The 19103-nt window shown below is 38.7% G+C and overlaps 1 protein-coding gene across 1 annotated transcript; it reads left to right on the top strand.

The window, feature by feature from the left end:
- The first annotated feature begins 17199 nt into the window (after positions 1-17199).
- LOC150040628 (coiled-coil domain-containing protein 54-like) lies at positions 17200-18445 on the top strand. The gene is made up of 2 exons (XM_090325653.1): positions 17200-17325; positions 17408-18445. The coding sequence occupies exon 2, from the start codon at positions 17416-17418 to the stop codon at positions 18391-18393; it is 978 nt and encodes a 325-aa protein (XP_090181779.1). The 5' UTR covers positions 17200-17325; positions 17408-17415; the 3' UTR covers positions 18394-18445.
- The last annotated feature ends 658 nt before the right edge of the window (positions 18446-19103 follow it).

Genomic DNA, 19103 nt, shown 5'->3' on the forward strand with positions numbered 1-19103 from the left:
ATGAGATGAATGTCACACTCCAAACACATGGCAGAAACAGAAGACAGTACAACTGAGCTGAATGCTCATGTACATAATTCTTGCTGCTCAGGGGGCTGGCTACAGTCTGAGAATCAGGATTTGAAGTCAACCTAGGCAGGAATGTCTGTGAGAGACTTATCTCCAATTCAAAAAGCTAGAAACAGAGCTGTGGCTCAAGTGGTAGAACATTTGCTTGAACAGAAAAACACGCCAAGGGACATGCTTAAGGCCCCAAGCTCAAACCACAGTAAAGAGGTGAAAGGATTAAGTCGGGGAAGAGGTGTGGAAAGAGGGATCAAAAGGATGAGGATATTGGAAATTTTGGACATTGATATTAAAACAAGGCACAAAAATTCAGAACTGGAGACTATATTCAAGTGGTAGATCACCATCCATGAGTGGAAAAGCCAAGGGAGAGTGAGTTCAAGCCCCAGAAACAAGGTGATCTGATGAGTGCAGAAACAATGAAATTATGTTATTAAAAGTTATAACTAAGGATGTAACTCAGTAGTAAAATGCTTACCTTACATGGGATACTGGATTTTCAAACTCCAATACCATAAAAAATAAAAATAAATAATGTAAATATCAGTGTAACTAATCCTATACCTCCCCAAACTGCTTCTGAAATTGAGGATGGGACAAAATGAAAGATACCTTGTTCCAAATTTTTAAATCAGGTCCTGAAAGTATAAACTGCTTATTTGGGGACATGGGTTAAGAATTTGTGAATGAAGACAATAGCCAGTTGGGTCATGTGATTTGGAGACCTCCTAGCCCTTTAAATGTCTCAAAGTTTTCTCAGCCTGTGGCCTGTCAAAGGCACTTGTAACAATGTAGAGATTGTCACTTATATGTAAAACTCAAAACCATTGTAAAAGGATTTTATGTAGGATTTTAGGAATTGCAATTTAGGGGACTAGTGTAGAAAGCTCTGAATCAGTGTTCTAAAGAACCGTTGGGTCGGAGGAGGGAAAGGGGACAAAAACATGAGAAGGACCAAGAATCTGAATCCACATAGATCTTTCTCTAAGTCCGTCCTCCGATATCTCAGACCTGCCTATCCAAAGAGCCCCTGACTGCTTTATAGATGGCATTTCTTTTAGATGTTCTCCTTATATAGCAGAAGGATATGCCTTTATTCAAGGAAATCCAGAGAATCCAGGAACGAATGGGTCGAACTCCCAGCCCCTCAATGGAGAAGAGATGCCCTCGGAACTCCAGCCCTTCAACAGAATGATCTGATGGGAAACCACCCCCTAAAACAATGCCCCATGTCAGCAGGAAGTAGCCAGAAAAACAACCATCAACCCCTTTCCTTTGTCTCCCCCCTTCGGCCCAACTTTTCATGTATGCAAAAGACCCCAAATGAAGGATCCTCCTCTTCCCTCTAGGCCCAGCCCAATCTTTTTATGTATCTGAAGATGGAATATGAAGGATTGAGTCCTGTCTTAGTCCCCAAGGTCAAGCAAAGCACCAGGTGCATGCTCTTGTGCTTATCAGCAGGAAGCCTTGGTCCCCAGGGGATAATGTCCCCCATACCCAGGGTGGAGCATTCCATTGTGGGCCTGGCCAAAGACACCACCCTGGGTCCCCAGTAGACCATAACCCATTTCATTTTATTTTTGCTTCCTTGTTAAGCCCTATCTAAGCCTACCCCAAAATCCAGTCCCTAGCACAACCTCCAATCCCGGGGGGAAGGTCTGTGCCCTTCATTGTTTCTCAATAAACAGTCCTCATCTGTTTAACAACAACAAAAAAAAACATGAGAAGGATGAGAAGGGGTATCAATGTTCCATAAGTAATGGACCCAGTATGTGACGAATGTAACTGTAACCCCTCTATGCATTACCCCGACAATAAAATGAAATATAAAATAATATAAAATAAAGTGAGAGCTAATGTAAGGTCAAATGTTATGAAGGAATGATGGATGACAGTAGGTTTTTAGATTGCAGGCCAAAAGTCCAAGAGTTCCAAGTTAAGTCTAGCCCTATGCCAAATAAAGAGACATGGGTGGAGGAGGGAGAAATATGATAAAGGATAGAGACAGGAAATATATTACCATCGTAAGACAGCACGTCAGTATACCAGAAGCCAGTGCTTCAGGGATATATGGACATTGATCTCAAGTTAAACTGGAGCTGGCAGGGGTGAGAAAACTACACAAAATTGAAGTAATTCCAAATCATAGGTTTGGCCTAGTGACTATTAGCTCAACCTTTGTCTCTGGCAAATTTGGGGAAATGTTATCAGTTGCTATTGCTTCTTCGTTTGTGCAGAGCAATAACAATTCTGTCTGGTAGGTGGTTGGTCCTGAGCTTTTGGTTATCTTTGTTCTTTTACTTTGTAGCTGTTTCACCATTTCCCACAAGATAATAAGAAGAAAACATTGCCTGTCTGAGGGACAGTCTGCCTTTTGTCACAAGATGCTTATTGGCTGCAAATCCTGTTCTTTCTGTAGACCAAGGGAATTGCAAAGAGAAGGCAGAATGGCTCAAATCAAAGAGCACTGATAAAAAAAAATGGGACCTGGGTGCTCAGCTTTTATTCTGCTTTTAGTTCATTCATGTGCAAAAGTAAAATAAAAGTGGTTTTTAAGTTGCCTCTAAGAGGGCTACAAAACCAATGGAAGATATAAAAGAAATGTATAAAAAGAACAGAAATGTATATAAAACAAGCGTCTCAGAACCTCTTGGTATGTATCCTGATCCTCTGAATATCATGGCTGTCTGGTTGTTCCAAATGCCTGATGTCAAAAAGAAGTGACCAAAGGTTTAAGTTCAGGCAGAACCTGGAAATATGAATATATATGCTTCCTGATGGCTTCCTAACTCCACTTTAAGAAAGTTTTTCAATGTTACTTTCATCTTCCTTTTTTTTTCATAAGATGTTAATATTCAAATTGTGGCTGGGGACTGCTGACTCACCTGTAATCATAACTACAACACAGAGGCTACAATCTGAGGGTAGTGATTCAAAGCCAGCCTGGGCAGCAAAGTCTGTGAGACTTTTTATTTTGTTCAGTCCAGGGGCTTGAACTCGGGGTCTGGGCACTATCCCTGAGCTCTTCAGCTCAAGGCTATTGCTCTACCACTTGAGCTACAGTGCCACTTGGGTGAGACTTTTATCTCCAATTAACTAATAGAAACCGGAAGTGGAATTGTGGCTCAAAGTGATAGAGTGCTAGCTTGAGCCAAAGAAGCTCAGGGAAAGCACCCAGGCCCCGAGTTCAAACCCTAAGACTGACCAAAAACACAAAATAGAACAACAAAAAAAACCAAGACAAATTGTGTAAGACTCCACTTTTCAAAAGCAATATGACCTCAAGGACAAAGTTTAAATCTCCTCAATGATTTTTAGTTTTGTTTTTAATTACAGGTTTGAGTTTATACACTCCATATTCATTGTTAATTGTTATGGGTTAGATGAGTGTTTTCCAAAGATACATGCATATTGAAGACTTGGCTCCCGGGCTGGTGTTACTGGGAGTGGTAGAGCCTTTGGAGATGGATCTGAGAGCTCCTTATGCCATTGAGATTGTTATAGTTTGAATATGAGATTTGGGGTGGGGGCTTGGTTGCCAGCTTTGGGAGCTATTTGGAACAAGGCATCTGCTTTCATAAATGGACTAACTTTGATAGATTCAAGGTTTGAACAAATTATTGTGAATGGTTCGATTGTGGATAATAAGACATGACTGGAGGAAATGGGTCACTGGGGATGTGTCCTCTGGAACTATGTCTTGCACTGATCACTCTCCACTACTGTTTTTCTGTCTTTCAGGCAGTGTGAAGTGAACAGCTTTACCTTACCACATGCTGTATTGCATAATGTTCTGCTTTACCATAGGTCCAGAAACAAGCCACATCACTGTTGACTGAATATCTGAAACTAACAGCCAAAGTAATTTTTTCCATCTTTTAAATTGTTTCCTCAGGTGCTTGTCACAGCAGAGAAAGTCTGACTACATCAGGGAAACCTGCCCTCTAGAGTAAATTATGGGACTTTTGACCACCCAGTCTTTCTCTGCTCCTGGATCTTTTTTTTTTTCTTTTTGTCAGTCATGGGGTTTGAACTCTGGGCCTGGGTGCTTTCCCTGAGCTCTTCAGCTCCAGGCTGGTTCCCCACAGGGCCACTTCCAGTTTTCTAGTGGTTAATTGGAGATAAGCATCTCACAGACTTTAGTGCTTAGGCTGGCTTTGAAACCACTATCCTCAGGTCTCAGCCTTCTGAGTAGCTAGGATTACAGATGTGAGTCACAGGCACCTGGCTGTTTCTGCCTCGTGATGTGAACAGTTTTCTCAGATGGGTACTCATTGACATTACCATCTAGTACATTCACCAGAGGTCCAAAGCCTGAGGCCACCTCATCTTGGACTGGAATTGACAGAACCATAAAACTACATAAACTATCTTTCTTTATAAGTTATGCCCTGAGATATTTGGTTATAGTGGTAGGAATCTTATTAACACATTAACCTACTCCTAAAGATGTAGCAAATAAAGAAATACCAAATTATGGGTCACTAAAAAAAGAGAAAGTAAAGTCATAAACTGAAAGGATGAACTGGAGAGTTAACTAGACCAAATGACACTGGCATTAGCAGTATCTGCCAACTATAGAAAGAATCCACTCTTATTATTTGAAATCAAATGGCTATGGAGATGTGAAGAAGAGACAGAATAACAAACACTGTCTTTAAGATATCAGAAAATGGACTTTTGTATCCAAAATATCTGCAAGACTTATACAAAGATTAATTAAAAAGACTGAAAGACTTTGAGGGTTGAGAAGAAAGTTTTAAATGCTGTTCCCTCTGACATGGTTAATCTTGATCAGAAACTTTATTGGATTAAGAACTTCCTAGGAAATTAGTAAAGTGCACCTCTGAGTCTATAAGAGTGTTTCAGAGAAGATTAAATAAGTGGGGAAACCTACCTTGAGTTTGGACAGCACCAACCAATAGACCTGGAGCCCAGATAAAATAAAAAGAGGAAAAAGGAGGAATCTATCTGCTAGCAAAGCTCTACTCTTTCAACATGATGTTCTGCCCACTACAGGCTAAGAAACAATGGAACCAGCTGACCACAGACAGTAACCTCTGAAATAATGAGCCAAATAGTGTCTCCCTCCCCTTAAACTGTTTCTCCAGGTATTTGTCACATTGATGAAAGTCTGACTAACATACCTTCTGGTGATATAACCTTACAGTGATATGCCCTTGCTACTAGCTTAAAGTAGTTATTTATGTATTTTAGTATAGATTTTTTTCTTTCCCAGTAATGAAAATTTGCTATTTTGGCAACTGGTTTCATGTGCCAACTGTAGACACAAAATTTCCAAAGAACTATGACCCTTCTGATGTTCAAGGGATTAACTTTTTTAAAATTAATATGTTAATTGGTGATTTTTAAATTTTCAGTAATCGTTTTGTTGTGAAAATTGATATATGTGCTGGTATTTTTTGTGATTATGCCAAAAATATAGCTTGGATATGCACTTGCTTTCTTTTTCTTCTCTCATTTCTTTTCCTTTTCAGTTTTTCTTCTTTCCTTTTTTTCCCTCTTCTTTTTCCTTTCCCTTTTCTTCCTTTCCATCCTTTCTTTTTCCTTCCATCCTTTCTTTTTTTCTTTGACAGAGTCTTATATGACTCAGGCTGGCCTTAAATATTCAATCTTCATGCCTTGGTCACCCAAGTAGCTGGCATTTTCACCACGGTGCCCAACCAATCCCTAAGTTGTCAATGGCATTGTTCCAAAATGTTGTGAGTAGCAACGTATCCAATACAGAACAGTTTTTCTTTAAACCATAATAAAACTGTATGGAAGTCTGATCAATTTTTTGTAATCTGCTCCTTTCCTTAAGGCCCTCTATATGGAAACTTCAGGGTTTTTTTTTAATGTGCCAATGGCAATGCTAGATGTTATGGTATGCATCAGTAATCCTAGCACTTGGGTGACTATGAAAGCAGGAGGATGGTAAGTTCAAAGACAGCCAGAGCTACACAGATATATCCTCTCTCAAGAAAGGTGTCTCATTGGACAGACAGAATACTTCCTATGTACTAGGCAATCTCTTCTCCCTGTCTAGTTGGCTATCCCTGTTAGCTCTTCTATCTTTAAAGCTACACAAGAGAATACAACAAAATTTAGTACCATCTTCTCCTTTCCCCCTCCCTTGTTGTTCCACAGGTAAGCATCTTTTCTCTATCTGAATACTTAGCAAAATTGCCTTTACAAGACATAGTCTTTACATATTCAAGTTTCAGTTTCTCCATGCATACTATAGGAAGGTGGCAAACTCTTTTTGTAAAGGGCTAGATAGAAAATATAGTAATTTTCCATATTTGTGGATTGCGTATCCTCATAGTCAACTAACTGAAGCTGGAAAATATCTGGGAGTAAAAGTCTTTTAAAACTCAGAACTCTTTTTTTTCCTCGTTTCTATTACCTAAATAATGCACTCTAGCAAGTGTTTACATGGTATTCACATCACATTGGGTATTATAAGTAATCTAAAGATGATTTAAAGTGTACAAGAAGATGTGCATATGTTTTTTTGTAAATAATATGAAATTTTGCATGAAAAACTCAAGCATCTACAGACTCTGGAGTTTTTGGTCCCTATTCACTAAGAATACAGAGGATTTTAGGCTTTGTTAACCACCTACTGTCTCTATGTCTTCTTTTCTATCTTCTCCCTTTCCTCCTCCTTCTTCCTTTTATTTCTCTACTTCCTCTTGTCCTTCTTCCTCCTTCCTTATCCTTCGTCCCTTCTCCTTCCTTCTTTCCTTTGAATGTGTAAAACCATTTCTTAGTTCACCTACAACAAAAATAGAATGTGAGGCAAATTTTTGCTGGCAATTGGCAGACAGAAAAATTCACAGGGAGGACCTAAGCAATCTCTCTGGTCTTTTCTACAGCATACCCCAAGATTCCTTCTCTTCTAGACCCACTCAACTTACTCTGAATGCATATTGCTTTTTCTACTTCTGTGACTTGGTTCATGGGCTTTCCTCTGTGTGAAAGCAATGATGCTTCTGTGCTAGCAAATACCCAGACATATTATAAGACATGTCTTGAAAAGGATCTTTTACCTAGTTCTTCTCTACTTCTTCCAAAGACTGTTCTATCTTGGTTATGATCCTTATATTGAATTTGAAGCAGTCAGATTTAGTGGGGAATTTTTTTTCCCTAACTCAAAGCCTTATACTTGATTTTTAACTCAAAGCCTTACACTTGCTAGGCAGGCACTCTACCACCAGAACCACACCTCCAATCCTTTATGCTTTTGTTATTTTTCAAATAGAGTCTCTTTTTTTGCCTGAACTGGCCTGGACTGAATTTTCCAATTTATAGTTGCAATGTAGCTGGGATGATAAGCATGAGCCACCATACCTGGCTCATAGTTAGCATTTAATTAAGTATTTGAATGACTTTGCTGAAGCCAGACCTGAGTTCACATTGCTGTAATTCCCTCCCCTGTCTTTGGAAAAGGCATTAGTTTTCCTGAGCTTCAAGTTCTTCCTCTCAAATTTTCGAGAGATGAAATGATAAATACATAATAACATCAAGTATGTAAAGAGCTGGAAGCATGGCCAATAATGACTATTCACTAAAGGGTATCTTTTTTAATCAGTTATTGATTTACGAAACATTTATTGAACACTTCTAAAGGGCCAGGGAATATGCTAGGTACTGTCATTAATAGATTAACAAACAAGATGGGCAAGTTTTGATCTTCTTGAATATTATAACAACAAAGGAAAACTGATCATTAAAAGTTGCAATTAATGCTGGAAAGAAATGTAAAAGGCATAAAATCTGATATATATGTGCATATATTTGATAATCTGCTGGGAGTGAAATGAAATTAAATCTGGAATTTAATTTGGGCTAGTCTTTTCAACTCTTTAATTGTTAATTACAAAATGAGGATTATATTTTAACCCTTTCCACTCCCCGTTCTACCTGTAATATCCCATGGTTATTTCTTCTATTCTTCACCTCCCTGACCATACTACTGATATTAGAAAAAACTTTAGAGATCCTGGCTAGTCTCCTAAAGTTCCTGTTATATACTAGATTCTGCCCTCCTAAAATTCATAAGTTAAAGCCCTAACCCCTAATACGACTGTGTTTGCAGATGGGGCCTTTAAGGAGTTATTAAGGTTAAGTGAGATTTCAAGGTGGGACCTTGATCCAATAAAACTGGTATTATTCTAATGGAAAGAGGCATCAGAGAGTTTCCACACTCCACATGCACTGAGAAAAGGCCATGTAAGGACACAGTGAGAAGGTAGTGATCTATGAGCCGGGAAGAAAGGCCTCATCAGAATCTAACCTCAGTGGCACCTTGATCTTGTACTTACAAACTCTAGTACCATGAGAAAATAAAGTTCTATTGCTTCAGCTATTTTGTTGTGGTAGCTCAAGCTTATTAACATAGTCTCTCAACCCCTTCCCACCCTCTGTGTGTTCTCAGGTTCTACAAGAACTTGCCAGAAGTTCAAATGAGAAAAGTCCCATTCAGACTATTCAGCTTTAGACTCTGAAACCAAATGGAGAGGGTTCAGATGTCAATGAGGGGCTGGGCTGTGAAAAGAGGACATTGGACATAGAAACAAGAACTTGACCCTCTAAAATAGCCATAAAAATCAAGTAAGTATTATTTGCATGTAAAATAGTCCTCCTGTACTGGACTAACTTGAAAGACTTTCTTAGTTTCACTCCCCACGTTTTCTGTCTCTGCTGAGAAGGCCTTTGCTGTTTCTTCCTACTAGGTACCAAGGCTTACTCAGAAATTAGTTATCTCATAAATTCATAATAAGATTTTAATTGGTTACTGGGACTTATCAGTGCCATCCTCACCCAAATCTTCATAAGCAATTTTTTTGGAGGCAGTGGTGTTTGAACTCAGGACTTTATGCTTGCTCAGCTGGTGCTGTACCAAATGAACCACACCTCTAGCTCTTCTTTTGGCTCATTATTTTGGAGATGAAGTCTCATGGATGGTTCTGTACCAGCTGGCACAGAACCATGATCCTCTGAATCTCACCCTCCTAAGTAGCTAGGATTAGAGATATGAGTCATTGACACCTAGTTCAGATATACTTTTGAAGGTGACCTGTAATCAGTAACTCAAAGAAGTTGTTTGGGCCACTATATGAATAATTTTACTTGTCCCTAAGCAAATTAGCATGCTAAGAGTGAGAAAACTTGTATAAAACTTATTTGAAAACAATATTTCTCTACCCTAATTTGAGCCAAATGTTGCCCATTTACTTCCATATTTTACATCATCTAAACACCTTAAGTGATTTTCAAAGGAATTAGATAAACAACTGCTATGGACCAAACTGTTTTAAAACAGATACAGCATATACTAGCACACTGAAATACTGATAAGTATAAATTATGTAGCTCAGGCTGACCATAACGCTATGTAGTCAAGGCTGGTCTTGAACTCAAGGTCTTCCAGCATCAGCCTTCCAAGTGTTGGGGTTATAGGTATGTGCTAACATTTCTGGCATTAGTTTTTGGATTTTGTTTGGTTTTGTTTCCTATAATAGAAAGAATAGAGGAAGTGGAAAGCATCGAATGATAGATGAATATCTAAGGAAATTTTTTTGTTGAACATTGTGTTTTAACAGACTGTAGTAACAGGAAGATGCCTAAATGAAAACAATGTAAATCAAATGGTTTATAGAGTTTGGTCGCAACTTATTTATTTAATTTCTGCAAAATAATATATTACAACATGATACTGTGATGGATTATATTACAGACCTCATTCTGTCTCTGGCATTTGTCCTCACATAAGGCTGAACTAAAATGTTTATAAGACAGTGACAAACTAGCATTAGTTATAGAAAAATAAAGATAGGAAAATTCAAAAAAGAGAGAAATGTGTGAGGACAATCTACCTAGGTATGAAAATTTAATATTTTTAAAGTCAGTAATTAAAACAGTGTGATACTGTTGCATAAACAGACTAGCCAAATGAACAAAATCAAAATCCAAAAATAAAACCAATACACATTAGAATTAAAACATAGACTCTTTTTTTCTCATATATTTTATTGTAATTAATAGAAGGGTTACATTATATTCACCAGATAGAAGGTGCATTACTTCACATACATTGATACCCTTTCTCGTGTCTTGGTCCCCGTTTCCCTCCCCACACCCCCGCACCTCTTCTTGCTTTCCCCCCTTCCCTATCCAACTGCAAATAACCAAATACGCATATATACAATACATCAGAAAACTAGGTAAAATATTGTAACAATATGAGATAACCAAGGGACAGCAAAAGAGATGAGAGATAACATAGTACATTAAGGACAACAATCACTCATTATATGGCTTTTGTCTCTATATCCTGGAGGCCTTTTCATTTAGCATCATTCTATATGGCCTTAAGTATCTAGGTTTTGTCTATGTTTAGTCTTTTGAGGAACTGCCAAAAGATAGACTCTTAAGTCAGATAGAGACTTTATTAAAAACTTGTCAGAGCTAGGTATGGTGGCACACTCCTGTGAACTCCTAGGCTCAGGAAGATTGTGAGTTGGAGGCCAGCCTAGGCTAGAAAATAAGACTCTCAAAAAATAAAACAGCAAATACAAAACTTAAAAAGAAAACAAAAACACCCTCTTTTCAGAAAATGGAGGCTGATGTCTTAACATCTGGAAAAATATAAAGCGGGGCCCAAATTTTCAACATACACCAGCATAAATTCCAAATAGACATAGAAAATGAATAATAAAATTCTTGCAGAAAACATGGACAAATTCCTTTGTAACTTTACAGTGAGAACAGCCTTTTATGAATAATTCAAAAGGTCAATACATTTACTTATATAAAAATTAAAGCTTGGGCATCAAAAAAGCAAAGCCAAAAAAAAAAAACAAATTATAAGCTGGGAACTAGATTGAAAATTCAGGCAGGGAGTTTGGCCTAGTGTTAAAGTGCTTGCCTAGCATGCATGAAGACCCGGGTTCCATTACTCAGTACCACATACACAGAAAAAAGCCGGAGGCTCAAGTGGTAGAGCTCTAGCATTGAGAAAGTCCAAGGACAGGGCTCAGACTCTGAGCTCAAGCACAGGACTGGCAAAAAAAGACTGGAAATTAATACCAAAATTCATATCAAGGTAAAGGGCTAATTGCCAAGTTCCTAAAAAAGAAAGATAAAAGTTGAGTGAGTGGGACTCACACCCACGATGCTAGCTCCTGAGGCTAAGAAGTGAAGGATCTCAACTCAAAATCAGTCTAAGCAGAAAAGTCTGTCAGATTCCATCTCTAACTAACTAGCAAAATACTAGGCTGGAGGTATTGCTCAAGTGGCAGAGTACCAGCCAAGTGAGCAAGCTAAGCAAGAGCACAGGGTCCTGAGTACAAGCCCTAGTACCAGAAAAAAAAAGCTAAGACAGATAAAAGAAAAAGATCAATCATCCCAACAAAAAAATAGTAAAATCCACATAGGCAATTCACAAGAAAAGAATAAAAAATAGTCCTCACATATATGGAATGTTCTGAATCTCAGAACACTAAACATACTAGATTTCACTGAACAGATTAGCAAAAACCCCAAGAAGTAGTGATAGTCCTGTATCTTGTGTAACCATCCTCACATGAATGTACACAGGTATTAGTGTTCTATGATTCAGCATAGTAAAAGAGTGGAGAAAACCCAGTTCTCCAGCACTGAAGATTCTGATTCATAAACCATAGTTTATCGACACAAACATAGCCATAATAAATAAATCAGTATAAGGAAGTTTTCTGTTTCCTGATTTAGAAAGCTTCCTAGAATATATTATCAAAATGGTGTGAAGAGGGGCTGGGAGTTTGGCCTAGTGGTTAAAGTGCTTGCCTAGCATGCACGAAGACCCTGGTTCGATTCCTTGGTACCACATACATACAAAAAAGCCGGAAGTGGTTCTGAGGCTCAGGTGGTAGAGCTCTAGCCTTGAGAAAGTCCAAGGACAGTGCTCAAGCCCTGAGCTCAAGCCCAGGACTGGCAAAAAAAATGGTGTGAAGAGGGGCTGGGGGCATGACCTAGTGATAGCATGCTTGCCTAGCCTGCACAAAATTCTGGGTTCAATTTCTTGGTATCACATACACAGAAACAGGAAGATAGCATGGCTCAAGTGGTAGAGCATTAACCTTGAGTAAAAAAGCTCAAAGACAGCCCAGGCTCTGAGTTCAAGCCCCAGGACTGGCAAAAACAAAAAACAGGGTTGGGAGCATGGCCTAGGAGTAGACTGCTTGCCTACCATGCACAAAGCCCTGGAGTTGATTCCACAGTACCACACACACAGAAAAAAACAGAAGTGATGCTGTGGCTCAAGTGGTAAAGCACTGACCAGAAAAAAATGCAGGTGGGCGCAAACAAGACACAGAGTCATCCATGTGCTTATTTTTGAAGAGATTTCTTGAAATACTATTCACCTACCACACCATTAATCCATTTGATATGTACAGTTTTTAATACATTATTAATTTTTAATTATGGGAAAGCAGATGCAAATAACATTTTACGTGGACAATTCAGTTGCATTGAGGTTACATGATTCATAACTCTAAGTAGTAACTAACAATGAAGCAATAACCTCTCAGTCTCCTCTCCATCTGTTGGTAATCTCTAGTCTACTTTCTGTCTCCAATTTTCTTATTCTAGTTATCTTTCATAAGTGGAGTCAGAGGCTCATGATGAGTGTAGCTCAGTGGTAGAGAGCTTGTCTAGAACAAAAAGGCTATGGTTTTAGTTCCTAGCAATCCTCCCCCCCTCAAAGAAAAAGTGCTTATCTTTTTGTAGCTAACTTATTTTTATTTATATTATTTTTCCAAGGTTCATTTCTACGGTAGCATGTGTCCACAACTTCATTCCTTTCTATAACTAAAAATAATCCATTGTATGTATAGACGACATTTTCTTTACTTCTGTGACTGTGGATGTACATTTCATTTCTTTTCACCAGTTGAATATTGTCAATTCTGCTTCCATGAACACTGATATACATGTCTGTATATTGGCATATAAGTCTGTGCAAGTCCCTGCCCAATATGCTAATTTTATGTAAGAACTTGAGTCAGAATAAATACCTATTTGCTTTTGTATGGATCTGTGTACAGAAACTCGGGAAGAATACACAAAGAACCATTTAGGAAAAGAACAAAGCAGGTGGAGATACAAAATTAAGACTTCACATTAGGTAAATGTTTCCCTGTTGTTTCAGTTTTTGATTCTATGAGATTTGATGACAAAGAGAAAAAAGGATTGAGTGGGATGGAGATTTGCAACTTACCCTGTGAGGGAAAAGAAAAACCAACCTTAGCAGAAATGGTGATTAAAGAGAGTCAGTCAACCACGGATATGAAATAAAAAAAAAACTTGAGTGTCCTTAGTTCTGACAAGAATAAATATCACTGCTAGAGAATGTAATTATTTTTACAGTATTTCACCTGTTATCTGATATATTATATATATGTATATTTGGTTATTTGAAATTAGATAGGGAAGGGGGAAAAACAAGATGAGGGGCGGAGTGGGGGGAGGAAATGGGGACCAAAACATGAGAATGGGTATCAATGTATGTGAAGTAATGCACCCTTTATCTGGTGAATATAATGTAACCTTTCTATTAATTACAATTAAAAATATATGAAAAAAACGCATAAGCAAAAGGTGTTATAGTACCTGGCTGATCAGAGGCTATTCAAAACTTGTAGGTGGCTCCCTAGAAAATTCCTGAGGTTTTCTCTTTTGTGATTAATTTGCTATACCTCAACATACTTCCTCAGGGGACTAAAACATGAGCATGTGACCCACTCAGTGAGCCCCGAGTATTTCAGGAGATGGGAAGGCTGCCAACAGCCTCATTCCCGCTCACAGGCAGATATTAAAATAACATTTCTCACTCCACAACATCTAGTACATTCTGACAGATTTGTATGGATGGATGTGGGTTTGCTCTTTGAGGGTACTTTGAGAGTTCATCTCTTGCAAAAGTGTTGAGACCCGACATTCAGCAGAGAAACAAGTAGTCATTAAAAAGGAAACAAATCAAATAAGAAAGAATAGGATTTTTTTTATTTGGGGGGGATGTATGTGTATGCCTGGGAATGTCAGCACTGGGGACTGAACTCAGGGCCTGGGCACTCTCCTATAGCTTTTGTGCTAAAGGTTGGCACTCTACCACTTGTGCCACAGCTCCACTTCTGGCTTTCATGTGGTTAAGTGGAGATTACAGTCTCATGGAATTTCTTTCTTGGACTCACTTTGAAATTCAAATTTTAAATTCTCAGTTCTTAGCCTCCCAAATAGCTAGGATTACAGGTATAAGCCCACTCGCACCCAGCAAATAAAAAATCATTTTAATAGTAATTTACTATTCTCCAAACTTACCTTATGATGATCTAGTAGAGTCCTCAGATCTCACATAGGTAAATGTTTGATTATGACCTTGGGTTTCTATAAGAGAAAAATTTGAAAAATTCAATGCTGGTTGTTTTCAACTATATATCTAGCCACAGCGTTTCAAGTAAAATTTGGAATTATTTCTTTAGAATTGCTAAACATGACCTCAGCAGTGCAAACCAAGAGAATGCTTCAAAGACAGCCCTCCATAGCTCCTGAGCATGGCTATAAGAGCCAGGAGAGAAATAAGACTATGCCTTATCCATAGCAGATAGGCAGCTCACATTCTCTGGGTTTGAACCTTCCCCCCAATTTTCTTGTCCCTTATGTTTGCAAGACTAAATATTAAGCAGGATGATTACATACAGCCCAATACAACATCAGGGTCTTTGTTTCAGTTGAAAAGAAACTGAGTACTTTACGAGTAGGAAAAAGTAGGAGGATGGGAGGAAAGACAGGAGCTATGCAGAATTTATTCTCAGTTGAAGTTATTGCTTGGCACCAGTGACTCATGTCTGTAATCCTAGCTGCTCAGGAGGCTGAGATCTGAGGACTTCAGTTGAAAGCCATCCCTGGCAGAAAAAATTGTGAAACTCTCATCTCCAATTAACTGCCAAAAAAAAAAAAAGCTGAAAGTGGAGTTGTGGCTAAAGTAGTAGAGAGCTAGCCTTGAGCAAAAAAGCTCAGGAAAGCACCCAGGCCCACAGTTCATGCCCCAGGACCAGAAAAAAGAAAAGAAAGAAAAGTTGCCCTGTAGAAAATGTTGATCTCTCAGTTCTACAAGGTGGAGTTCAGTTTTAACCTTCTCATAAGTATTCCAACATTCGAAGAATTTAAAATAATCATTGCACACATTTTAAAAATCCCAACTTACTATAATTATCTTTTACTGTAGCATAGCAAGCAGTCAGCAGCTTGTTTTGTGTGTTTTGTTTTGTTTTGTTTTGTCAGATATTCTAATATCTGATAGCTAGTTGGCAGGGTAGCTTTATATTTCTTTTTTCCTAAAGAAGGAAAAAGAAAAAAAAAAGGTTAAAAATGCTAATTTTTTGTAGATGCTAATGTTTTGTAGATAAAGTATTTCAAATATTGATAGGCATGTTATTCTTTTCATTATGAATGAAAAATAAATTCTTTGTGTTTGTCTGCCTTTTTGTCTGTTTGTCTGTTTGCCTGCTTGTTTACTTAATAAAGCTCTGTTTTCTTACCATCATGACCTGTCCAGAAATTATTTTTTTTGCCTGTCCTGGGGCTTGTACTAAGGGCCTGAGCACTGTCCTTGGGCTTTCTCAAGGCTAGAGCTCTACCATTTGAGTCTCAGCACCATTTCCAGCTTGTTTTATGTATATGTGGTACCAAGGGATCAAACCTGGGTTTCATGCATGCTAGACAAGCACTCTACCTCTAGGCCAAATCCCCAGCCCTGTCCAGAAATTCTTCTTCTGCCATTGAAGTCAAGGACCCTAAAGGAAGACATTTAAGGGGAAGCTTCACTGAACCTCACCTCCATCCAGTGACAATTCTTCTATTTTGCTATAGAAAATAGAATCCTTTCTAATTTTTAAAAATGCACTTTCAAGATCTCTAGGATATGGAAACAAGAGCTATATCTTGTGTGATTGTTGTTCTTAATGTACTATGTTATTCCTCTTCTCTTTTTTGCCCTTTGGTTATCTGACTTTGTTACCTGGTATATTGTATATATGTTTATTTGAAATAGGAATGGGAAGGGGGAAAACAAGATGATTGGGAGGGGCGTGGGGGAGGGAAATGGAGACAAAAACATGAGAAGGGGTATCAATGTGTGAGAAGTAGTGCACCTACTACCTGGTAAATGTAACTGTAACCCCTCTATACATTACCCTGACAATAAAAAATGCCCTTTTATTATTTTAAAAATTATCTTTAAGTAGTTGTACAAAAAGTTATACAAAAAAGACACCATTCAACAAAGCAGTTTATGAATACAATGTTAACATGTGATAAATTTTTACTTACACTAATGAAAAAATAAATTCCACTGAGGGGCTGCAGTTTTAATCCAGCCAGGGTAGGAGACTCATCTCCAATTAACCACCAAAAAGCTGAAAGTGGAGCTGTGACTCAAGTGGTAGAGCTCTAACCTTTAACAAAAAAGCTCAGGGACAGACAGCCCAGGCCCTGAGTTCTAGCCCTACCTGGCACAATAAATAAATAAATAAATAAATAAATAAATAAATAAATAAATAAATAAATAAATAAATAAGCAAGCAAGCAAGCAAGCAAGCAAGCAAGCCAGATATCAGTGGTTCATGCCTGTAAATTTAAACTAAAATAAGAAAGACAGATATCAGTGATTCATACCTATAATCCTAGCTACTCAGAAGCCAGTCTGAGAAGAAATACTGTGAGACCCTTTTCTCTCATTAATCACCTAAAATCTCTGAAAGTAGAGATGTTGTTCAAGTGGCAGATACCCAGCCTTAAACAAAAAAAGCTAAGGAGCAGTGCCCAGGCCTGACTTCAAACCCTAGGACCAGCACCCCAAAAAATGAAAGAGTTTCTTCCTTTTTCATTTTTAATTGCTAACATGAAGTATCAATAGATACAACACACATTAAACAAAGCTCTTTCGTACAAGTGAAAAAACAAGATTGAGACAAAATTTTTCCTCTGTACTCTGCCTACCTCTTGTGCTCAGCCAGCAGCCATTGTGACATCAGCATTGGGTCAACAGTTGCCACAGCCCAGCCCTCTAAGGCTGACCATTATTTCACTGACCTCCTTAGGCTGGGCTGCCTTAGAAGGAGCCAACCACCAAAGGACACCAGTCTCCAACTTTTGAGGTTCTGTATATAGCATTTTATGATGTAACCAGGGGGAAAACTCAAGAAAACAGTAAGAGAAAGGCCAGTTCTTATTAACATTACTTCTTTCCTAGGATGGTATTCACAGTTACTAACACTTTGTCTTGTTTCAGAATGAAAAATGTACAAAGTTCACACCAGGAGGGCCCGAGCGGCTGTTGGATCTATGTGGAATAGAAATCTCTCCAAGATCAGACAGTCTTTTCAAAACGTCTACCAAAAATGTAACATTCGACATTCTTGCTTAGCTAGACATCCAACAATGAATTCCCATGAGAGTGACGAAGATGACCTCAGTTTTGATGAAGAAACAAATTTTACAGAAATACTTCAAGATATTCAAACATCCCAAGATGATCTTCTTAATCAAACGACTGACATGGTCATTATGATAGCAAGAATCCAGGAAAAGATGGACCATTATGACATGCAGATAGAGATCCTACAATCCAGAATGAGTGCTAATGAAGACAAACAAGCCACCATCACTAAGGATATCCTCTCCCTGAAAGAAAGCATCGAAGTTTCAAAGAATAAGATGATAGAACTGGAAAAATGGAATCCATGTGCCAATATACATTGTTTAGAAGTTCCAGGGAAAGAAGCAAGAGAAAAATTCAACAAACTATTTCAAAAATTTGTACGGCCGGATGCTCAAAACACATCAATTCTTACAGATTCAGAAATGTCTACAGCAAATTCCGAGGAAGGTCCCGTTCCAGAATCTAGTCATAGTCTGGAAGAAAAAAAAAGTCCTAAAGGTAAAACTCCAAAGAGAAGTAATCCAGAAAATGCATCAAGAAACTTACAAGAAGCAAAATCAAATATTTACATTTACCCAGATTTGGGAACATGGATTAAGCTGACATTTGTTCAGGGAGGAAGGTGGAGATTTTTCCTGCATGCCACCAAGATAGATGAATTTGCCCCATGGCTTCTGTCTAGACCAACTGAAAACTCCGAGGAACCAGTAATCACACTCCACAGAGAATCTCTCTTCAGCAGATTTATTGAAAACTTAACCAAAATCTGCCTCTCTGTTTTGAATTACTTTTACTTCCGTTTTGGCCTCTCAGAAGTAGAAGTACCTCGACTGTAGGGTTATTATCTGCTTGGCTTGGCAGAAAATAAATGCAGTGGGTTTGCTCCGAGCATACGTCTTTGTAGTGTCTGTGAACTCCTTGCGTCCTGTGGGCCCACTGTCTGCGAGGTTCGTACACATCCTCAGTAAGTTCAGACGCACCATCCCATTGAAGTATTGTGAGCCACTTTCTGTGTGTGTGCGCGTGTCCTCTCACAGAAAACTCGTGAGGACTCACCTGCTTTCACATGTATCTGGAAGCAAATAATGTAAGAGCCAAAGGAAATATGAAACATGTATGGAATCCTCCAAGACAGCTTGTGTGTGTGTGTGTGTGTGTGTGTGTGTGTGTGTGTGTGTGTGTGTGTGTGTGTTGGCACCAGAGCTTGAACTCAGACCTTGAACTTTTGTTTTTCTGGGGGGTCATGGGGCTTGAACTTGGACTGGGCACTGTCCCTGAGGTTCTTCAGCTCAAGGCTACCGCCCTACCCTTGAGCCAAGCCCCACTTCCCCTTTTCTAGAGGTTAATTGGAGATAAGAGTCTTAGGTCCTTTTGTGTCTGGGCTGGCTTTGAACCTTGTTCCTCAGATCTCAGCCTCCTGAGTAACTAGGATTACAGGCATCAGCCACCGTGCCCAGCTTGAACTTTTATTTTTTTGATGCTTGTCCTGGAGCTTGAACTCAGGGCCTGGATGCTTCCCTGGAACTTCTGTGCTCAAGACTGGCAC

The sequence above is a fragment of the Megascapheus bottae genome, chromosome X, assembly GCF_031878675.1.
Source record: "Megascapheus bottae isolate mThoBot1 chromosome X, mThoBot2.hap1, whole genome shotgun sequence".
NCBI classification, from domain to species: domain Eukaryota; kingdom Metazoa; phylum Chordata; class Mammalia; order Rodentia; family Geomyidae; genus Megascapheus; species Megascapheus bottae.

What these genes read in the sequence shown, in the direction of transcription:
- LOC150040628 (XM_090325653.1), top strand. Translation starts at nt 17,416, where the DNA reads ATGTACAAAGTTCACACCAGGAGGGCCCGAGCGGCTGTTGGATCTATG.